This window comes from Syngnathoides biaculeatus, chromosome 3, assembly GCF_019802595.1.
Source record: "Syngnathoides biaculeatus isolate LvHL_M chromosome 3, ASM1980259v1, whole genome shotgun sequence".
In the NCBI taxonomy this organism is placed as follows: domain Eukaryota; kingdom Metazoa; phylum Chordata; class Actinopteri; order Syngnathiformes; family Syngnathidae; genus Syngnathoides; species Syngnathoides biaculeatus.
In genome coordinates, this window is record NC_084642.1 from 2,607,204 (window position 1) to 2,629,322 (window position 22,119).

The 22,119-nt window shown below is 43.9% G+C and overlaps 4 protein-coding genes across 8 annotated transcripts; 3 read left to right on the top strand and 1 right to left on the bottom strand.

Moving 5' to 3' along the window:
* Positions 1 to 137: 137 nt before the first annotated feature.
* On the top strand, positions 138 to 3,966 carry LOC133497599 (zinc finger protein OZF-like). Its single transcript, XM_061813639.1, has 2 exons — positions 138 to 590; positions 1,534 to 3,966. The coding sequence occupies exons 1-2, from the start codon at positions 467 to 469 to the stop codon at positions 2,778 to 2,780; spliced, it is 1,371 nt and encodes a 456-aa protein (XP_061669623.1). The 5' UTR covers positions 138 to 466; the 3' UTR covers positions 2,781 to 3,966.
* Positions 1,357 to 16,746, bottom strand: LOC133497641 (zinc finger protein 287-like). 4 transcript variants are annotated; one of them, XR_009794074.1, is made up of 4 exons: positions 16,379 to 16,723; positions 15,358 to 15,585; positions 6,177 to 6,546; positions 1,357 to 1,416 (listed from the first exon to the last, which is right to left on the bottom strand). XR_009794074.1 is itself a non-coding variant. In XM_061813690.1 (4 exons), the coding sequence occupies exons 3-4, from the start codon at positions 6,265 to 6,267 to the stop codon at positions 4,553 to 4,555; spliced, it is 948 nt and encodes a 315-aa protein (XP_061669674.1). In that variant the 5' UTR covers positions 6,268 to 6,546; positions 15,358 to 15,585; positions 16,379 to 16,746; the 3' UTR covers positions 4,017 to 4,552. The 4 variants fall into 4 exon arrangements, 3 of the variants coding, with proteins under 3 accessions (XP_061669674.1, XP_061669676.1, XP_061669675.1); XM_061813690.1 differs by lacking the exon at positions 1,357 to 1,416 and adding an exon at positions 4,017 to 5,409 and having other exon boundaries at positions 16,379 to 16,746; XM_061813692.1 differs by lacking the exons at positions 1,357 to 1,416; positions 6,177 to 6,546 and adding an exon at positions 13,486 to 13,508 and having other exon boundaries at positions 16,379 to 16,722.
* Positions 6,621 to 13,304, top strand: LOC133497550 (zinc finger protein OZF-like). 2 transcript variants are annotated; one of them, XM_061813536.1, is made up of 3 exons: positions 6,624 to 7,293; positions 8,311 to 8,613; positions 11,523 to 13,304. In XM_061813536.1, the coding sequence occupies exons 1-3, from the start codon at positions 7,176 to 7,178 to the stop codon at positions 13,259 to 13,261; spliced, it is 2,160 nt and encodes a 719-aa protein (XP_061669520.1). In that variant the 5' UTR covers positions 6,624 to 7,175; the 3' UTR covers positions 13,262 to 13,304. The 2 variants fall into 2 exon arrangements, with proteins under 2 accessions (XP_061669522.1, XP_061669520.1); XM_061813538.1 differs by lacking the exon at positions 11,523 to 13,304 and having other exon boundaries at positions 6,621 to 7,293; positions 8,311 to 11,481.
* Positions 16,747 to 16,822: 76 nt separating the features above from the next.
* On the top strand, positions 16,823 to 21,499 carry LOC133497483 (gastrula zinc finger protein XlCGF17.1-like). The gene is made up of 4 exons (XM_061813378.1): positions 16,823 to 16,863; positions 17,225 to 17,276; positions 17,594 to 17,675; positions 19,143 to 21,499. The coding sequence occupies exons 1-4, from the start codon at positions 16,823 to 16,825 to the stop codon at positions 20,102 to 20,104; spliced, it is 1,137 nt and encodes a 378-aa protein (XP_061669362.1). The 3' UTR covers positions 20,105 to 21,499.
* The last annotated feature ends 620 nt before the right edge of the window (positions 21,500 to 22,119 follow it).

The window sequence follows — 22,119 nt, forward strand, 5'->3', positions numbered from 1 at the left end:
CGCGTGATTTGCCAGAGTTATAATAACAAAAAACATTTACCCAACGCAAACAAACACAAATGAATTTGTTTTTGAATATCTTTTTGTCCTGACAAATATACTTTTTGCACGCGCACGCTGGATGACGAGACAACTGTCTTTTGTTCAAGTGGAGTTGCCGTACTGTTTTGTTTTTTTTTCTTCATTTACCACACCAGTTTGTTAATGTAATTTTTACTATACCTACTCACTGCTGAGCACCACTGAAGCATTGATGCCATCACCGGTTTACCCGAGTAAAACATATTTTGCTACAGATTCCTATCACCGGAAAAAGTTGCCTGGTTGCGTGCGGACGTTTCTCGCGCTAGCTTCGTTTTAGCTTCGTCGCTGCTAACAAAGAGACACGTGTTTGTTGTGTTTTTTAGCAACATATCGCGAAGCAGAGATCGAGTGGAAAGTGCTTTGATAAGCGCGAGGGGGGAAAATGTGTAGTAAAAGCACGAAAGCTGAAGAGTGCGAGGAGGACGTTTGCGGGGCAAAAGAGAAGCGCGAGCAACAACAACGTCAACTATGGGAGGCTGTTTGCAGGAAGCCTCAACACAGAGCAGGTTTGTTCTGACTTTTGCTTCTTTAGTAAATACTTTCATTTTTGGGAAACATTCCCGTTTTCATCTCCTGCCTCTAACAAGAATAATCACGCGCATATTTACTCAAGTAACTTCTACAAACAGGTTTAATGCTGCAATGTTTTTATGAATAAAATCGAGCCTTTACTTCCTAATTTGTAAGGCCGACAAATGCCCACATTCAAGATCCAAATGCAGTCTTTGCCAACGCATTCCCGTAGATATAAAAAAATTAGATTGTGGTGAATAAAAATTAAAATATGAATTCCATCCAGGGCTTTACGGTGTGGATCAGTTGGTAGAGCGTTGGCCTCACAGTTCTGAGGTCCCAGGTTCAATCCCGGACCCGCCTGAGTGGAGTTTGCATGTTCTCCCCCATGCCTGCGTGGGTTTCCTCCGGGCACTCCGGTTTCCTCCCACATCCCAAAAAACATGCAACATTAATTGGACACTCTAAATTGCCCCAAGATGTCATTCTGAGTGCAGCTGTTTGCCTCAATGTGCCCTGCGATTGGCTGGCGACCAGTTCAGGGTGTACCCCGCCCACCTCCTGCCCGTTGACAGCTGGGATAGGCTCCAGCACTCTTGCGACCATCCATCCTTTTTCATTGCCGCTTATCCTCATGAGGGTCGCAGGAGTGCTGGAGCCTATCCCAGGTGTCTACGGGCAGGAGGTGGGCGGGGTTAGGGTTAACCCTCACCCTGAGCCCCTCCCAGATGACTGAGCTTCTCACCCTATCCCAAAGGGAGAGCCCGGACACCCTGTGGAGGAAACTCGTCTTGTAGTCCTTCTGGCCTCGCAGCACACCTTTAAGAAGTGCACGCACAGAAAGAAAGAAAAAAAAATGCCACAATACACAACATCAAAGTCACAGACTACCTTGACCAAACCATATTTGTCTCCCCCCCACCCCGTCTTTTGCAGACACTGGTGAAGCTCGTACTGAGCCAGAGTCCGTCGGCATCAAAGAAGAAGACGCGCTCAAGTTGCATCACATTAAAGATGAAGAGCGAGAGGATGAAATTACGGAGTTTCCATCAAGTGGCATCAGTGTCAAGCGTGAGGAAGACGACAAAGACAGTGATGGCGGCCTATGTGAAGGATCCCAGTCAGAGCGTCTCTTAGCTCCGCTGTCGGATAGCGACGGCATAACACTGCACTCTTCAGACTATGATGATGAGGATGACGACGATGACTATGATGATGAATACTCTACAGGTGATCGGACATGCGACGCTGATGACAAATGTGTCAGGTGTTCTCACTGTGACAAAACTTTTTATAACAAGTCATCGCTGAAAGCACATACGAGATCACATACCGGAGAAAAACCTTTCACCTGCTTAGTTTGCGGCAAAAGATTCTCTTTAAAGACGAATTTAACACAGCACGCGAAAACACACACCGGGGAGAAACCTTTCGTCTGCTCGGTCTGCGGTAAAACATTCTCACGCAAGGAAAATTTGAACATACACACAATAACGCACACTGGAGAAAAACCTTTTGCCTGCTCTCTGTGTGGTAAAAAATTCTCTTTAAAAAGAGATTTGACAATGCACACAAGAACACACACGGGAGAAAAACCTTTCGCATGCACAGTTTGTGCTAAAAGATTCTCTTTGAATAACACTTTAACCAGACATATGAAAACACACACCGGAGAAAAACCTTTTGCCTGCTTACTTTGTAGTAAAAGTTTCTCTTTAAAAAGAATGTTAACAATGCACACAAGAACACACACAGGAGAAAAACCTTTTTCCTGCTCAGTTTGCGCGAGACGATTCATAGAGCAAGGACATTTAACGATGCACAAACGAACACACACCGGAGAGAAGCCTTTTACTTGCTCAGTTTGCGGTCAAAGATTCTCCATGAAGACAAATTTAACAAGGCACACAAGAATACATGACGGAGAGAAACCTTTTATTTGCTTAGTTTGTGGTAAACAATTCACTCAGAACGGAGATTTGACAATACATACAAGAACGCACACTGGAGAAAAACCCTTTGCCTGCTTAGTTTGCGATAAAAGATTCCCTTCCAATTCACATTTAACAAAACACACACGAACGCACACCGGAGAGAAACCTTTTGCTTGCACAGTTTGCGGGAAAAGATTCACTCAGAGCTCACGTTTAACAAGGCACACGAAAACACACGTTGGAGAGTAACGATTCTGTTGCAGTGTTGCGGTATGTCATCCGTTCAAGGAGAGGCGAAAAAGTGCTTCCTTCCGGACAAGAGAAAGGAAAGTTCAGCTTGAAGTGAATTTGACTTGACTTTTTCTTGTTGACCGAATGAAGCGACGACGAGTATTTCCTGCAAAATATTGACCTAATAAAAAACTAAAGGTATCTTTTAAAATAATCCGTGGATTCTACCCACGGAAAGTTTCACTACAATGATTCGAAAGAGATACACATTGCTGTTTTTTGAAAAATCCACTGAAGATCTTTTTCATTTATTTTGGAATTCTTGAAATTGTGAAAAGATGTATTGGTTGTGTTTTTCTCTTTGATAGAACCACATCTTTCCTTTTGTTTTAAACATAGAGTACACCATTTGGTTTCATCGGCTGTATATACAGTTTTTTTTGTCATTTTTTTCTTATACATGATCGATATGATCTTTTTATCGGCTCAATAACGTCCAAACAAATGTCGATAAAGTCATCGAAAACCGTCGATCTAGAAGCGCTGGAGCTTATCCCAGTTAGCTTTGGGCGTAAATGAAAACAAACTCCAGATTTTATGACCGTTAGACGCCCCACGAATGCAAAAGCCATGAAAATCTTGCATGTATGTTTTCTTTAAGATATATTTTTGTATTATGATACACTTGTCTTTTTGTCAGGTATCGTCTGCCTCCTCTGGCAATCGTAAGTTCTGCTTTCTGAATAAATATTAACCATCATCTTCCATCAAAATGCAGTTCATAAAATATGCATGTATATGTTGGTTTTTAAAACCTTTTACTTGATATTTACGATTTGTAAAGTACCTACGGATGTCTCAGGCCAGGCTTAATGCAATTATTGCAAGGAAGGGTTATCCCAATAAATTCACTGTTATGATGATTCTGATTCAATTCATTGAATGTTCATTTAATCATCTGGTCCAATACTTTTGCTCACTTATAAAGCGGGTGGCTTCAAACACAAGGTCCTCGAGTTGTTTAGCACATCTGGAGGTAAATACCATTACATAAAAGCTGGAATTGTGAACTTTTGTCTCATATTCATCATTTGACCTTAACGCCAAACATCTTGAGTATGCACCAATTGCTCTTTTTTTTATTTTTTTTTTTTTTTGCGGTTAAATGCGAACCAGAACCCGCCGAAATGTGAAAAACCGCAATGTAGGAGCCCCCCCCCCCACACACACACATACAACCCCGCCCCCCATCCCAGGAATTTTAATGTATGTGTATCTGAGTACCAGAATGATTAAAATATGTAAACAGTATTTATGTGTTACACATTTGAGAATAAGATTACATGTATTTACTTAAATCTTTCATTCTCAAACATTTGTTCATCTTTCCTCATCTATTTATTTATCTATGATAAATATCAATCCTTTTCCAACGTCTCTATTTTTAATTTGATCTCACTCACCTGTGATTTGCATTTTGTTTGCAAGTTTTGCGGCTTTTTGTCGTTCATTGTTCCTCGTTTTTAAATTATGATCAGCAACTTTCCGTCTCTCAGCACTTTCACGTTCGGAATGTCTCCAAGTTAAATCCACGAAATAAAATCCCGACTTGTCTGGAGTGATTCAGAAAAAGGAAGTGAGTTGTGAGTCCAAACGCAGCCTTTGTTTATTACACCACATCACTGACTGCTGCTCATCCCAACTGCACATTCGTGTCTCTTAAACGCACCCTTACAAAAAAAAAAAAAAATTTCATCACACACACTACAAGCAGTGTGTCTTGTGGTTTCTTAAAATTCCCCTTCTTGAGTATTTTTGATCACAAACTGAGCAGGCAAACCTGTTTTTCCAGCATGTGTCCTTGTATGTCTTGTTAAATGTGTATTTCTTGAGAATCCTTTGCCGCAAACTGAGCAGGCAAAAGGTCTCTCTCCCGTGTGCGTTCTTGTGTGTCTTGTTAAATTCTTTTTTAAAGAGAATCTTTGGCCACAAACTAGACAGGCAAAAAGTTTTTCACCAGTGTGTGTTTTAGTGTGTCCTGTTAAATTGGCCTTTGAAGCGAATCTTTGGCCGCAAAGCGAGCAGGCGAAAGGTTTCTCCCCGGTGTGCAGTCTCGCGTGCGTCGTGAAATTTGTCTTGTCAGAAAATGTTTTCCCACAAACTGAGCAGGCGAAAGGTTTTTCTCCCGTGTGTGTTCTTGCGTGCGTCGTTAAAGTCGTCTTTCTGTTGAATGTTTTACCGCAAACTGAACAAGCAAACGCTTTTTCGCGAGCGAGTCTTCTTCTCTCATCTCCTTTCAACAACGATTTGCCGTAAAAAGTTTTGCCACCATGAGAATATTCTTTCTCAGGGGGACATGTTCCGTCACCTTTAAAGTCTTGTTCATCGTCGTCAGAGGAGCGTGACGTTATGTCATCGTCGTGTGATAGCGGAGCAAAGAGGCCGTCTGCTTGTGATCCACCACTGGAGTCGCCATCACCTTCTTCTTCTTCATCGTTATCATCTTCACCTTTCATAACAACATCAGTTAATGGAAACTCCTGCTCTTCTTCTTTAATGCGAGGAAGGTCTGGCTCCTCCCCCTCCTCTTTAATGTTGTGCCACTGTGGCTCCTGCTGCTCAGGAAGACCTCCCTCACTAACGTCTACTGGACGCAAGTTTTCAAACAAACATGGTTGTGCAAAATCAAACTCTGTACAGGCAAAGCAAGGTACATTATCTATATATATATATATATATATATATATATATATATATATATAAAGACTGCGATTGGCTGGCATCCAGTTCAGGGTGAACCCCGCCTCCTGCCCGTTGACTGCTGGGAGAGGCTCCAGCACTCCCGCGACCCTCGTGAGGATAAGCAGCTAAGAAAATGGATGTATGGATGGACTATATAAAAGTACAACACATCATTTGAAACATTGATATGATCTAATTTTTTGTGAGTATAGTTAAGTATAGCATAATGGATCAAATGATAAAGAAAACATACTATCAGGCAGTATTTTGCATGTGACATATCAAGCGACAAACATTTTTTCTTCTTTTTTTTTTTTGAACTCACTCATCACAGTGTGGGTAGTACAACTGTGGGAGTTATGACTGAATATATATTTGCTGGTCAATGGATTGCAAGCAAGGAGGACTCGCTTGCTGCCTCTGTGCAAGCATGCGTTTGTATGACCACTCGATTAAAACTGCGGCGCCATCTCGTGGACATTATTGGCACTCATTCGTTCAATGCATCCGTCTGCTTGTCCTCAGGAGGGTCGCGGGTGTACCTGAGCCCTTATCTTCGGACACCCTCAACTGGTCGCCACCCAATCGCAGTATTTAAAACACATAGAATAACTAAATATGTCATTATAGCACTGGAAAGTCGTTATAAACAAGAATAAGAAGTGAACAAACCTGCTCCGTGTGACACGTCTCGGGGCTCCTCTTTCATCTGACAAAGTTCCTCCGGGTCCTCTTCTTCTTCTTTCATACATTTTGGCCACATTTTTACACGCTTCGTTCCTTGCGGTCTCTTTTGTGAGAGGCTAGCGAGTTAAATTAAGATAAACTCACTCGAGAAGCTTCAACACAAGTTGACCAGGACAATAAACTCCAACTTGGATTGTTGGATGGAAGTGCAGTTGTGATGGACGTTCTGCTTTTTATTTCCTGTTGCCTTCGACACATCATCCGGTCGTGGAACGCCGTGACCGAGGCAATGCTGTCGTCTAGCGGTCGTGGTTGCAAACAGCATACCGCCCGCAAACTGTGACGTTTTTATTACCTGTGAAAGAAGAACGAGGAAGAAGATCGAATAAGAACAACGAAAAAGAAAACGAAGAAGAACGAGGAAGAAGATCTAATAAGAACAAAGACGAAGAAGAAGAACGAGGAAGAAGAGCGAATAAGAACAACAACGAAGAAGAACGTGGACGAAGATCGAATAACAAGAACGAAGAAGACGACGAAGGAAAAGCTCGAATAAGAACAAACGAGGAAGAAGATCGAATAACAAGAACGAAGAAGATCGAATAAGAACAAGAACGAAAAAGAACAACGAAGAAGAAGCGGAAGCTCGAATAAGAACAAGAACGAAGAAGACGACGAAGAACAACGAAGAAAAAGAAGAACGAAGAAGACCCACGCATCCTCTAAAGAGACATTCATTATTTTCTTCTTTAATCCGGACGAATGCCTCTCCACACTCCGTCTTTCTGTATTCGACTGGACAAAAAGATCAGTCATTAAAGCTTCGCGTCCGGCGAATCTCGTCTCAGTGCGCGTCGAAGCGAATTTAGTTTGGCGCCGCTTAGCTTGCTAGCAGCCTAGCATCAAAGAGACGCTTTTACTCGCGACGCGCTGCCAAACCGAGATCGTGTGTGAGCGTAAAGTGTTGTCATCGCCGTGTCAAAAATGTGTGCACAAAGTATGAAAGACGATGAGTACGACGGGCACATTTATCGGACAGAAACGAACGACCGTCTGTTTGTGGATGCCATTTCCCATTTGCATCCTCGAGATGTGTTACGAGGTTTGTTCACTTCTTTACTCAATAGTTTCCTTTATCAGCAATATCCCCGTATATCAATATCATGTTTTTTGTTCTAACCGCTAACACGCATTTGCACAAATATCTTAATGGTGCAATGACTTGCCTTGCGAGTTTACACTTGTTTCGAGACCGACCTCCCAAATAACCCTGCTCTTACAAAATATGAAGTGCACATTTTCTAATTTACAATGAAAGGAAACGCTATCGATCTGTTACAGCCCTGAAAAAAAGTCGTAATAATGTAACTTCGACCCACACGCCGTCAGCCTCCTGGGAAAAAAAAATGGCGTCACAATCTCTGAATTAGGATGAGCAATATCTTTCTTTTCATTATGCAATGTCCCTGCAACCTGCAACGCTTGAATCGTCAAATGTCCACATCATTGCACATAAAACTGTTATGATTAATACACGTCCTATTTTTAAATTGTCGGTATTGACTTTGCCTAGCCCACTCTTTTGTTCAGTGGTCATCTTTTATTATTTAAAAATTTTCTCCCCCCCCCCTTTTTCTTTTGTATAAGTTAAGGAAGGCTAGCAAACAATGTCATTGCTCAGTGCCACAAATAAGCATCTTGAATCTAATAAAGGAGCAGAGGGCGAGGCAGCCACAACATCACCTGCATTAGTATTTCTTTACTTGTATACATTGTGCGGCTCTCCGCCGCTTCCCCCACATGAAATCAGAATCATCTTCAGTCGCCAAGTATTTCAAAAGCATACAAGTAATTCATGCATTTCCAAAGTCCTCCTTAAGAGGTATAAGAAGACAAGTAGACTACCGTATATAACACTATGATTATCTTGAAGGTTTATAATGTAAAATGTTGTAGCACTTGAGTTCCCTTTCTGGGGATCAGTGAAGGATACGGTATGTTGAAGATCGCCCAAAACACGAACAAAGAATATTACACAGCGGCAAAATCGCAGCACAAGACTGGACAGAGCAAAGCTCGACTTTTGGCAAACCGTGATTTTGTGTCTTCTTGTGTTCAGCGGAAGATTTTCATCCCGAGTGGCGGGAACCGGAGTGGTCCCACGTCAAAGAGGAGGAGCCAGATCTTCCTCCTATCGAAAATGAAGAAGAACTCAAGTCTCCTCACATCAAAGAGGAAGAGGAGGAAGACCTCATCGAGTTTCCGTTGACTGTCATTGTCAAGAGCGAAGAAACTGATGAATGCGATGAAGACCACTGTGGAGGATCACCGGCGCACGGACTCTTGGCTCCACTTTCAGATAGTGACAACCTAACATCACACTCTTCGGACTACGGTGATGATGAACAGCAACATTCGAAAGGTGATTTGACGTGCCCCACCGACAAGAAACGCATCCATTGTTCTCACTGCGACAAAACCTTTCACAACAAGTCGTCGTTAAAAAAACACACAAGAACACACACGGGAGAGAAACCTTTTGCTTGCTTAGTTTGTGGCAAAAGTTTCTCCAAAAAGAGCAATTTAACGACGCACACGAGAACGCACACGGGGGAAAAGCCGTTTACCTGCTCAGTTTGTGGCAAGAGATTCTCAAGAAAGGCAACTTTGACGAAACACACAGTAACACACAGTGGAGAAAAATCTTTTCCCTGCGCAGTTTGTGGTAAAAGATTCACTCAGAATGTCGATTTGATGATACACACAAGAACGCATACCGGAGAAAAACCTTTTGACTGCTCAGTTTGTGGCAAAAGATTCTCTTGCAAGGCAAATTTAACAGCCCACACGAGAACGCACACAGGAGAGAAACCCTTTTCTTGCTTAGTTTGTGGTAAAAGATTCACCAAAAAGAAAAATGTAACAAAACACACGAGGGCACACGCTGGGGAAAAACCTTTTGCCTGTGTAGCTTGCAATAAAACATTCACCCAGAGATCAGATTTAATAATCCACACTAGGAAACACACCGGAGAAAAACCTTTTGTCTGCTTAGTTTGCGGTAAACGATTTGGTTTCAAGTCAAGTTTAACCACGCACACGAGAACGCACACCGGCGAGAAACCTTTTGCCTGCTCGGATTGCGGCCAAAGATTTTCCGCAAAGAAACATTTAACAAGACACACAAAAGCACACAGCGGTGAGAAGCCGTTCGACTGTTCAGTTTGCGGCCAGAGATTCTCCCGTAAGGAACGTTTAATATTGCACACGCGAACGCATACCGGCGAAAAGCCTTTTGCCTGCATAATTTGTGGCCAGAGATTCACTCAAAAGAAACATTTGACAAGACACACGAGAACACACACCGGTGAGAAACCGTTCAGTTGCGATGTGTGCGGAAAGAGATTCAACGAGAAGTGTCAGGTGAAAAGACACAAGTGTGCGGGTGAGACGAGCGAGCAGTGCTCCGCTAAATAAACTGTGAAGAAACTCAGGGCTGTTTTGGTCATCATTGACTCACTCCAAACGCTCCAATCGATTGCGTAGACGTCGTGCACGAGACGTCACCGTTTGTTTACGGTGCGGGAGTCGCTGAACCGGAGCAGATTTTTCACAATTGCCCGAGACCTGTTTGTTCTGTTGGTTGTCACAGTAGACGAGACGGTTTTTCAAAGATGACGTTCTATAGAATACCAGCTGAAAAGATCGACGGATTTTGGCAATTGAACGTGGCGGATGGCCCCCGACCAAAATACACACGACCGTGTAACGATCGCTTCATTTCAGGTAGGAAAGATTCTTCTCAATCTCAAATTATCAAGAGGTATTGATAACGCCAAGTCGAGTTATTTGAGAACAATGCTCATTTAAAAACAAAAAAAATAAAAATAATCTGTCTGCATCATAGTGAATGAATGCGAGTTTGTGTAAAACCAGGGGTCATTTATTTAAATATTGGTATTTGTATTGAAAAAATGGGTCCATCACTAAGTACCTGATTCCGAACAGATTTTAATTGGGCCTGTATCTAACCTATGAGGAGAGGAATCATTCAGCCAATTCCAGTTTCTCTTGATTACATTGAATGATACGCTATTGTATCTACGTGACCCGATGGAGCTCGTGCACCGAAGTCACGTGACTGCCCACATTGCCGATCGAGCAAAGCACCGATCAATGCTAAGTCGGTCGGAGACGAAACGAAAATAAGTCTCGTAGCACAGCGCCCGGAGTTTTGTCCGATACTGTTAAACATTTAGAAGGTGATAATAAACAAAAGTACCTGGAAATGAGAGAAACCTAGCATAGAGGATATTTATTCCCGAAGTCGATGTTTTCGCCGATAAGAAATTGGACTGTTAACCCGCTTCCGCTTGTCTTGGACAACTGGATCGACACGCGGATCTGGTGAGTAAGTCGTCGAGATTCACACGGAAGAGTTTGAAAGGGTAGAAAAGTCTGGACGCGTACAAATACTTTGTTGCCGGATGGGTCAGAGACGTCGTGTCGTGTAGAACTGAACAAAATAAGTCTCATCGTGTGATGGCAGAGGTAAGTAGTTGCTACTTGCAATACTCGATCTTATAATCCATAACTTGCACAAGACAGGGTATTAGATCTAGCTATGATTTTGGACTAAGTTATTGCCGATATAGATTTATTTATTTATTTTTTTTAATACTGACAAAACAAATCTAGCTGGAGTGCTCGAAGCTCCGGTTTTATTAAATCTGTAAAAAAATTCCAAGAAGTATTCATAGGTTTATGTTACTGTTTTTGAAATATAATCATATCCCGTTTGTCCAAAAAAAATGAGTCATCGCCTCCGTAAACTTCTCTAAGACAGACAGTTTATTATTTTTTTTAAATATGCATTGTTCTCAAATGAGCCAACTTGGAATTATAAATACTTTTTGGTGTATGGATCGTTTGAATATACATCCATTTTCTTAGCCGCTTATCCTCACGAGGGTCGCGGGGAGCGCCGGAGCCTATCCCAGCTATCTTCGGGCAGGAGGCGAAGTACACCCCGAACTGGTCGCCGGCCAATCTGAGGCAGAGAACGGTCGCACCCGTGATCACAAGAGTGTCCATGTTGCATGTTTTGGGGATGTGGGAGGAAACCGGAGTGCCCACCCAGAGAAAAGCCACACAGGCACAGGGCAGAACGTGCAAACTCCACACAGGTGGACTGAACCGGGGACCTCAGAACTGTTGAGGCCTACGTTTTACCAGCTGACCCGCCGTGCCGCCTCATTTGAATATTTTGATCGGATTTGACGAGCAATTCTGTTGTTTTCAAACTGACGGGGGCTCATTTTCATTCGGCAGGCTCGACGAGTGACGAACGCAGAAAAAGTTCCAAGAAAAGAAAAGCTACGCCGACTCTCCAGGGGAGGAAGAACACGAAGAAGAGGCGTGCAGGTGAGAGATCGAGGCAAGATTCAGCCGCTTTGCCTCGAGATGTGCGCGCCGGCGTTGCCTCCGAGAAGACTCCGTTCAGTTTTCCCGCTGAGGAAGAAACGGGAACACGGACTGCTTTGAAAAGTTCTAAGAAAAGAAAAGCTCCACCAACTTCCCAGAAGAGGAAGAATACGAAGGAGAAACACGCGTGGGGGAGATCGAGGCCAGGCGCGGCCGCTCCGCTTCGAAACGTGCGTGCCGGCGTTGCCTCCGAGAAGAATCCATTCGGCTTTCCCGCCGAGGAAGAAACGGGAACACAGACCGGTTCCAAAAGTTCGAAGAAAAGAAAAGCTCCATCAACTCTCCAGAGGAGGAAGAATGCGAAGGAGAAGCGCGCGAGGGGGAGATCGAGGCCAGGTGCGGCCGCCCCGCTCCGAAACGTGCGTGCCGGCGTTGCCTCCGAGAAGAATCCATTCGGTTTTCCCGCCGAGGAAGAAACGGGAACACAGACCGGTTCCAAAAGTTCGAAGAAAGGAAAAGCTCCATCAACTCTGCAGAGGAGGAAGCGCGCCAGGGGGAGATCGAGGCCAGGTGCGGCCGCTTGGCGTGGAAATCTGCGGGCCGTTGTCGTCACTTTTCCCGCCGAGGAGGAAACGGGAACGCAGACGGTTATTACCTCGCGGTCTCTTGACTCTTTGATCACAGAATGTCATCAACTCCAGTCCGAGAACATTGAACTGAAAGCCGCTCAACGCGAGTACTTATTTGACATCGAGTCTTTGAAAGGTAGCGACGAAAATGTCCGACAATGTACGGGAATCTCTTCGTACGCGGTCTTCATGGAGGTCTTCAAAGTAACGGAACCGTTCCTCAAAGACCGAAGTTTATCCAAGTCTCAACAATTCATGATGACGCTATTGAGGCTGCGGTTTAACTTGAGCTACGTCGTTCTGAGCTTCATCTACGGGCTGCACGCGTCGATTCTCTCCAAAATTTTCCTGGAAGTCATAAACGTGCTGGACTGCAAGTTAGTTCCCGCGCTCGTTTTCTGGCCCGACAAGGATCAGGTTCATTTATCGATGCCGACGTGTTTTAAGCTGGCCAACTACTCCAAGTGTATTTCAATCATCGATTGTTTCGAGGTGTTCCTTGAAATACCCGACGACCTGAAAGCCAGAGTCCAGACCTACTCCAATTCCAAATCTAACAATACGGTGAAATATTTGATCAGCATCACCCCGCAAGGGTTCATCTCTTTCGTGAGTAAGGGCTGGGGTGGGAGAACACCGGACAAATATGTAACGGAGCATAGCGGGCTTCTTAATTTCCTCCTCCCCGGAGACGTCTTCCTTGCGGACGGGACCTTCGACATCAAGGACGCGTTGGCGCTCCCCGGCGCCACGCTTGGTAGTCGGGCGTCCGGGAAAGGCAAAAAAACCCAGCTCGAGCTCGACCCGTTGGAAGTGGAAAAAAATGGGCACATTGCCAACGTGCGGAAACACGTCCAGCGTGTCATCGGGATGCTGAGACGGAAATATTCCATTTTGGAATCCACCGTACCCGTGGCGTATATGAAAAAATATGGATGTTACACAACACTGGATCGGATCGTGAGAGTCGCGAGTGCTCTTTGTAATATTTCCACACCCGTTGGACCGTCAGATTGAGATTTTACACTAAGCATGAATCAATAAATTGCTATCAGTGTCATCACCAGCAACATTTTGTCTTTGATCTGACTGCATTCTTCGACTAAATGTGAATGATGATGAAATAATATCAAGGTGACAGGTCTGCGGATGATGCCTTGCGTCTCGACAGCGAGTTTACCTGCGCGAGGATCCTGTTGGAGGACTTCAGCTCTGCGTTCAACACCATCATCCCCGAACTCCTCCAGCTCGGCGTCTCAACTTCCTGACGGGCGGGACACAGCAGGTGAGGCTGGGGGACGCCACCTCAATCAGCACCGGGGCACCCCAAGGTCGCGTCCTCTCCCCCCTGCTCTTCTCGCTCTACACGAACGACTGCACCTCGTGGCATCCGGCCGTCAAACTCCCTGAAGTTCACAGGTGGCACCGCGGTCGTCGGCCTCATCGAAGACGCCGATTCACTCGAGCTACGATGCGCTGGTTTTTTTTTTTTTTTTTTTCCCATTATGTATTTATTTGACGTGTCATCGAGGGTGTCAAATTATTCCATCGATTTAAGATTTGTGTGCTCTCATTTCAAATATTTAAGTGCAGTTTATTCAAGCAGAGTTAATGTAACTGATTGGTTGGAGCTATAAGTTTAAAAAAAAAAAATGCCGTTTTTATAAAGACTTTTGATATTTCAATGTTGGTAATAACGGGAACGCCAAATATGAAAGGCGAAGGTAAGTGCCTTGTTATTTGGATTAAACATCCAATCAATACAGATATTGAAAAGAAAACCACCATGAGCTCTGCTGTCCTCCACGCAGACGTTTTCGCACGCCAACATCGGACAGACCACATGAGGATTTCACGACGGTTCAGTTCCGTACGGACGTACCGCGTTTGATGCTTTGCTGCGTTCTGTATTCACCGACAAAGAATGGACCTTTCCGACGTGTCAGTAACTCGCAGTAATAGCCAATCAGATAGCCGCATTGTCTTAATCCCTGGCTTGACACGCCCCTCTCGCCATGCAATACTTGTTGCCAGTAGCGTGCGCTTGGAAAATGTAATGTTGCGAAGAAAATGGTCCTGAGTTGCGCTTGGGGGAAAAAAACATAAAAACATACCCCAATATTATCTGGAATACGCAGTAGAGAATCGACTTCAAACATGTTCTGTTCAATCGCCATTTTGGAAGCTTGTGGGTCATGGCTAAGGGGGCGGAGCTTAAGATCGCCATCGGAAAGGTCCATTATTCTGCGAGGCCGTGACGGCGTTTCTGGAACGAACTCCTGGCGAGCTGCACTTCTCCGTTTGGGGCGAGCGAGCGAGCGAGCGAGCTTCCGTTTTGCCGTCGAATGGAATTAAAGTTGCTGCCGCCGACTTATTGCCATTTTATTTATCGCAGTTGTCAAATTATCAGCAAAGCAATCAAAAGATCCTGATGTGATTTAACAAGTCAGTCAAATTTTTTTTTTTTAGACAAACACAACTATAATTAATTTCTGTAGTACATAAAGGTTGAACATAAATAGAATACAACACCGTTGACGTTAAGGAAATAAAACAGACAATAATAAGAACAACTTGCAAAGGACAACGCACAGAGAGCCAATGTTGTTTCCGTCACGTATGAAAGAGCCCAGACGGTCCGTTTGCAAGTGTGGGCCGAGGCTATCCGCAAACCCAAAGCGTTCTTAAACCAGATTCCAGCGTGGTGATTTTTCAGTCCAGTTTTCATTGCCCGCTGCTCTTGCCACCGGCGCACTTGTGCCTTTTAACCCAACTCTGATCGTTGAAGCTTTTATTGCACGCACCGCAGCGGAACGGTTTCTCGCCGGTGTGCGTTCGCGCGTGCGTGGTCAAAGAGCGCCTTCGGATGAATCCTTTCCCGCAAACGGAGCAGGCGAAAGGTTTTTCCCCCGTGTGCGTTTTTGTGTGCATCGTTAAATTACCCGTCATGGAGAACCTTTTGCCGCAAAGCGAGCAAGCGAAGGGTTTTTCTCCCGTGTGCGTTCGTGTGTGTCTTATCAACAATGACTTGCGGTCAAATGTTTTGTCACACCGGGAACATTTCACTCGTTTTTTGTCGGTCCGATTGGACAAATCCCTCGGTGGGCGCTCACCGTCGTCATTGTGGGCGGAGCGTGACGTCGCGGCGTCGGTGTCCGACGGCGGAGCCGATCGGCCCTCCGATTGGAATCCTCGGCGGCGGTCCCCGTCATCGTCTTCGCGCTTCAGAATCGCACCAGCCAACTGCAACGTGCTGATTTCATCCTCCCGCTCTTCTTGTTTAACGTGCGCAGGCTGCGGTCCTTCCTCGCCTTGCTCAACGTGAAGATCTCGACTTTTGCCTGCGGACACAAGATGGTAAAATTTGCTTAGTCGAGTCTCACGTTGTGACTTTTTGGTTGTTTTATTGTTTCTGCATGTTTTCGACAATGATCACTGATCCCAGAAGAAGAGATTGAAGTGTTTCAGCACCGGTAGAGTGTCGACCTCACAGTTTTGATGACTGGGGTTCAAATTCCAGCCCTGCCTGTGTGCCTGAGTGGGTTGTTCTCCGGGCACTACCAAAGCTATATTAATTGGCCACTCTAAATTGCCCCTAGGTGTGATTGAGAGTGTGACTGCATTTGTATCCATGTGCCCTGCGATTGGCTGGCAACGAGTCCAGGGTGTACCCTGCCTCCTGCCCGTTGACAGCTGCGATAGGCTCCAGCACTCCCCGTGACCCTCGTGAGGATAAGCGGTGAAGAAAATGGGTGGATGGATGGTATTCAGATTTTACACCATTGCAGTAATAATTACATACGAGGGAGCTGTAAAAAGCAGTAGTGAGCAGACTGAACACAAAGGAAGGAAACGAAACAAAATCAAGGGAAACAAAAGACGGCTGATGACAGGTGGGATAGGCTCCAGCACTCCCGCGACCCCTGTGAGGATAAGCGGCTCAGGAAATGGCTGGATGGATAAGTTTGTAAGCTTGAGTGTACAATTTTTTTCATTATGGCAACATGTGACGTCACATAGTGTCGGGATTTTTTACTTCGACGCCCTAGAATTCCATGAACTAAAATGACCCCAAGACATCGAATACATATAGAAGTTAATTTGTCAATATTTGAGATTATGAAGTGTCGCGACCTGCTGTTCGCGGTTCTCCCCGCAGCCTGCAAACGGCGTCCAATTGCTGACGTTGTCTCTCGTTCTCCTTTTTCGCGAGACAAAGTTCCTCCTCGTACTCTGCGACGGTTCTTCGCAGCACAAGGCAGATTTCTTCGACGGCCGCACTCAGCCGCGCGTTCAGCAGCGCTCGGATCGCTTCTACTTTGCACATTTTCGCACGGATCCCGCTTGGCGATGCGCCGCTAGCAGAAAGCGTCTTCTTCTTCTTATTATTATTATTATTAATATTATTCGTCTTCGTCTACGTCCTCTTCTTCGTCTGCGTTCTCTTCTTTGTGTTTTTTTCTTCTTCGTCTGCGTCTTCTTTTTCTTCTCGGCAGCTACTGTTTTGTACCTTTTTCGCCACCTCCTGGTATGGAGCGTATTAATGATCGCCGCAATAAATCCAAATCACATGTTTTTATGCAGAGTCTGTCAAAAACAGAGAAGGAATTTGTCTCCGGGTGGCGCAGTGGCTCAGCTGGTCTCGGGTTCAATCTCAGACCCGCCTGTGTTGAGTTTGCATGTTCTCACCGTGTCTGCGTGGGTTTTCTCCGGGCACATTCCAAAAACATTCAACATTAATTGGACAATCTAAATTGCCCCTAGGCGTGATTGTGAGTGCGAATGTTTGTCTCTATGTGCCCTGCGATTGGCTGGCAACAAGTTCAGGGTGCACGCTGCCTCCTGCCCGTTGACAGCTGGGATAGGCTCCAGTATTCCCCGTGACCCTCGTGAGGATAAGCGGTGAAGAAATTTGGTGGATGGATGGTATTTAGACTGCACAGCATTGCAGTAATAATTACAGACTAACTAGCTGTAAAGAGCAGTAGTGAGCAGACTGAACACAAAGGAAGGAAACGAAACAAAAATCAAGGTAAGCAAACACGGCTTTTGTCCAAGTGACTTGCCGTACTACTCCTTCTTTGTTTTTGTTATTTCGGTGGACGCGACCACGAGAGTTTCACGAAATTAATCTTTCTGAATTAAAACTTGAACCCAATGAATCATCGACCCAGTTGGTTCATCTCCACCTCGGTGGAACAAAAGACAATCAATGTCAATTTCGTGTTTCGACCGTCTCGTGTTGCTGGCCGTTAGCTTGTTGGCTCGCTAGCCACCAACAAAGAAAAGACGATTATTGTCAGATTAAAAAGTGGGAGGGAGCTTCCTGTCCAAATGTCTGCACAAAAGGTGAAAGAAGAAGAATCCGATGAGGAGCTTTGTGCGACGAAAGATGAGAAGAAGCGACAACGCCAACAACTGAACAGAACGGGTTGGTTCACCTCACTTATTTGAAAACTGGCGTGTTTTTGTATGAAACAATTTTGTTTCAGTTCATTTCGATTTTCTAATGCAAACCACTGGCATACATTTACCCGAATAACTTTGTTTCCACGGTCAGTTCATCTTGCTGCCTTGCGCATTGCCACTGAGAGACGCCACCATTTTCTCGGTTTTTCTAATTTTAAAAAAGCAGCACGGTAGTTCATTAAAAACATAAAAAGATCAAGCGTTTTAAAGTGGTTTTGCAAAGTGAAAGTGAAGAAGTCCTGCAGGATTCATATTTTGGAGGTGCAAAGCGGTGAGAAAACGCAATCACAGGCGACAAGAGAACAATTAAATAAATGTTGATCTTCCAATAAAACTGTCAGAATGGCGAATGGTTAATTTCTCAAGTCATAAACAAAAAATAACATTGTATGCCATTGCAATCTCCGTGGAACCCGATGCTGATCAAAATCATTTTATGATCGGTTATCATTGTGGGTGATAAACCAAATATTTCCGTTTGACACCAATGTTGACAAGTCTGGGGATCAATAATGGATATCATAAACATTGCCAAAACATGTATAGAGCTCGTGCACTTACGTCATAGAATCACGTGACTTTTGTTTACGTCGCCATACTCCCGGTCAAGCTAAGCATTGCTCAGTGCTAAGTCATTTGGAGACGAAGTGAAAATATGTCTTTTAGCACGACGCCCAGAATTTTGTTCGATACCGTTAAACATTTAGAAGGTTAGAGTTTGAGTCTGGACGCATACGAATACTTTGTTGCTGGATCTCTTCTCAATCAAGAATAAATCCCACATAGTGACGGTTTTGACGGCTCGTGAACGCGGAAGCGTGTTCGGCCACACGTTAACCTTTGCCGGAATCCATCGATCTTTTCCGCTAGTATTCAATACAAATACCAATATTTAAATAAATGACCCCTGGTTTTACACAAACTTGCATTCATTAACTATGATTGGGGGAAAAAAGAGAATGGAGTCATCTCCACGGAATGTACACAGAAGCGATTGCGGCCACACTTAACCTGCGTAAACCTTTGGGACAGTTTTTTTTTTTTTTTTTTTTGAACATGCATTATTCTCAAATGAGCCAACTTGGCATTATAAATACTTTCTTCTAATTTGAGATTGAGGAGAATAATTCCTACCTACTTGAAATGAAGCGAATGCGACACAGGTGTGTGTGTGTGTATTTTAGTTGGGCACCCTCCGTCACGTTTAATTGCCGAAATCCATCGATATTTTCTCCTCTTTTCAGCTGCTATTCCATAGAATGGCCTCTTTGAAAATCTGTCTCGTCTGTTGTGACAACCGACGGCACAACAGGTCTCGGGCATTGTGAGAAATCAGCTCCGTGGAGAGCGGCTCGGTTTGATCGGCAATATGGCGCAAAACTTCAAAGTCACAAGATGAGTCTTGACTTTGTCTCCTTGCGTCCCGCAGACGTCAGTGAAGAAGATCTTCGTCCCGAGAAGCGGGAGCCAGAGACGCCGCTCATCAAAGACGAAGAGCAGGAAGATGACATTAGCAAGTTTCCACTGACTGGCGTCACTTTGAAAAGTGAAGAAGAAGACGGAGCCCAAGCGCACGACCTCTCGGCTCCGCTCTCCGATAGCGACGACGTGACGTCACACTCTTCCAATGGTGGCGAGCGCGATGATGATGAACAACAACAACACTCCAAAGGTGATGAGACATTTCCCACCGACAACAGATGTGTCAAATGTCCTCACTGTGGCAAAACGTTTGACAACAAGTTGCTGTTGGACGCGCACACAAGGACACACACTGGAGACAAAACTTTTTGCTGCTCAGTTTGTGGGAAAAGGTTCATTCAGAAGGGAGACTTGACAAGACACGCGAGGACACACACGGGTGAAAAACCTTTTGCCTGCTTAGTTTGCGGTAAAAGATTCTCTTCCACCAAATACTTAAAATTGCACACGAGAACGCACACGGGAGAAAAGCCTTACACCTGCTCAGTTTGCGGCAAAAGATTCTCAACAAATACGCATTTAACACGACACGCCAAGACACACACTGGAGATAAACCCTTTGCCTGCTCCACATGTGGGAGAAGATTCACCCAGAAAGTCGACTTAACAAGACACACGAGAACGCACACCGGTGAGAAACCCTTTCCCTGCTCTGTTTGCGGGAAAAGATTCACAATGAAGAAAAATCTAACAATACACACCAGAATACACACGGGGGAGAAACCTTTTGCCTGCTCAATTTGCGGGAAGATCTTTACTCAAAAGCCAAATTTAAAGACGCACACGAGAACGCACGCCGGAGAGAAACCCTACAGCTGCGGATGCTGCGATAAAAGCTTTTTCCAGAAGCACCACCTTGAACGGCACAAGTGCGCCGGCGGGAAGAGCGCCGGTAAATATGCGGAATAAACTCAAGAAGCAGAGGATGCCTTGGGAATCATTGACTCCTTTGTCCTTTCCCCAAATCGCTCTATAGGATATAGTTGACGTAATTCATACGCGAAAGTTGACGATCATGTTTTGGAATGAAGAAAAATGGAAAGTGGGCGCGGTTGACGTGGGTGGGACCAAAACCTTGCCAGGCACAGGAAGTGCAAGACAAGGAAATGACTCAACCTGGTTTTCAGTCTTCTTTTGTTTAATTTGTCTGTACATGCGCAAATAAACATTTGCAATCCATCCATCCATTTTCTTAGCCGCTTATCCTCACGAGGGTCGCGGGGAGAGCTGGGGCCTCCCCCAACTATCAACGGGCAGGAGGCAGGGTACATCCTGGACTGGTTGCCGGACAAACAGCCGCACTCACAATCACACCTATGGGCAATTTAGAGTGTCCGATTAAACATTTGCAATGTAAGCTCGCAATTTTTTTCTTTTTATTCGGTCATGAAAACTATTTACAGATAGCAAATACTGGCTGTATTTAAAACGTCAACAAGAGCTGTCCACGAAGTCACATGTTCGTTATTTATTTATTGGGTCTTTAAAAGGTAAAAATATTTGCAATGTTCACCTGGCTGCGGACAGCAGACAAGAAGAATGAAAAATAAAAGCAAAGTAGCATACGTACACTATACATACATAGAATAACAATAATAGAACACGATGAATGAAGGATCCATTAAAGGTAAGTGGGAGGGGCTGGAGAACTCGCATTAAAAAAAAAAAAAAAAAGAGAATGCTCAGTTACTGGAAAATTTTGATAAAGAATTGTCCATCTCATACACGTTAGCTTTAAGTCACTGTGATGGCTTTGAATTTGGGAGTTATTTGAACCTTGCCACTTCTTCGTCCACTTTCTGTCTTCAAATCAACTTTTATTTTACTCCATATTGCACTGAACGACTTGTAAATGTGTTTTTTTTTTTTTTTTGCTTCACTTTCAGGAAATATGGGGTTGTTGTTTTTTTTTTTTAAATCGCAAATCTTTGTTGTGCACTGTGGCCCTCAAATGTTGTTGCCATGACAGCAAAAAGTTTTTATGTGGGACGCTGACGACTAAAGATGTCGTCGTGATGTCTTTATTAATCTCCTCATCACGGCATTAAATCGCATCCTGTTGACTTTAAATTGTGACGATTTCATTTCACGTCTCAGCTTTAGGCGACCCGAATACGGTAACGTAACATACAAATTATTAGTAGGTACATTAGCAAAATTTTCAAATCATTTTGATATGCAAATGCTTGAAATAAACTTTCCACTGACACCAAAATCAGTGTGATAGGCTACGAATTAACTTATAAAGCTTATAAATTTGGAATTGAGTAACGTCTCTTGTTTTCCATTAGAAACAACAGGAGATCTATGACACAAATGTAATTTTTTACATAATAAAATCCCCTTAACTTTTTTTTAATTCTACAAATAATCCAATGAAACTTTCAGATAATGACCATTGGCCCATCACCATCTTATTTTTCATGATGCATTATTAAAATAGCACTATAATAAATATTCAAAACGTTTATGACATGTGGATTTACTAATGAAATAGATCTACCATCACTGGCCAAATAACATGGAAATAAACCCAGGGAATATAAAATAAACACTTGTTTTCATTTTTTCTGCTCTAAAAATGATAAAAACATTGATGTTGCAAGAAAATATGATGAATGGAAGAATTCAAGCACTTGGTGGGGCTAATTTCGTAAGAAATATGAGCAAACCCTAATAAAATCAAATAATACACGAATGATGACAAGTGTGCCAATGATAAAAATTGTCCAAGCGCTGTTGCCGTAGGACTCGCGCTGTGTTGTTTAGCTACCATCTTATTTCCCATGATGCATTATTAAAATACCACTGTAAAAACTATTCCAAAAGTTTATGACCTGTGGATTTACTAATGAAATAGATCTACCATCACTGGCCAAATAAAATGGGAATAACCCCAGGGAATATAAAATAAACACTTATTT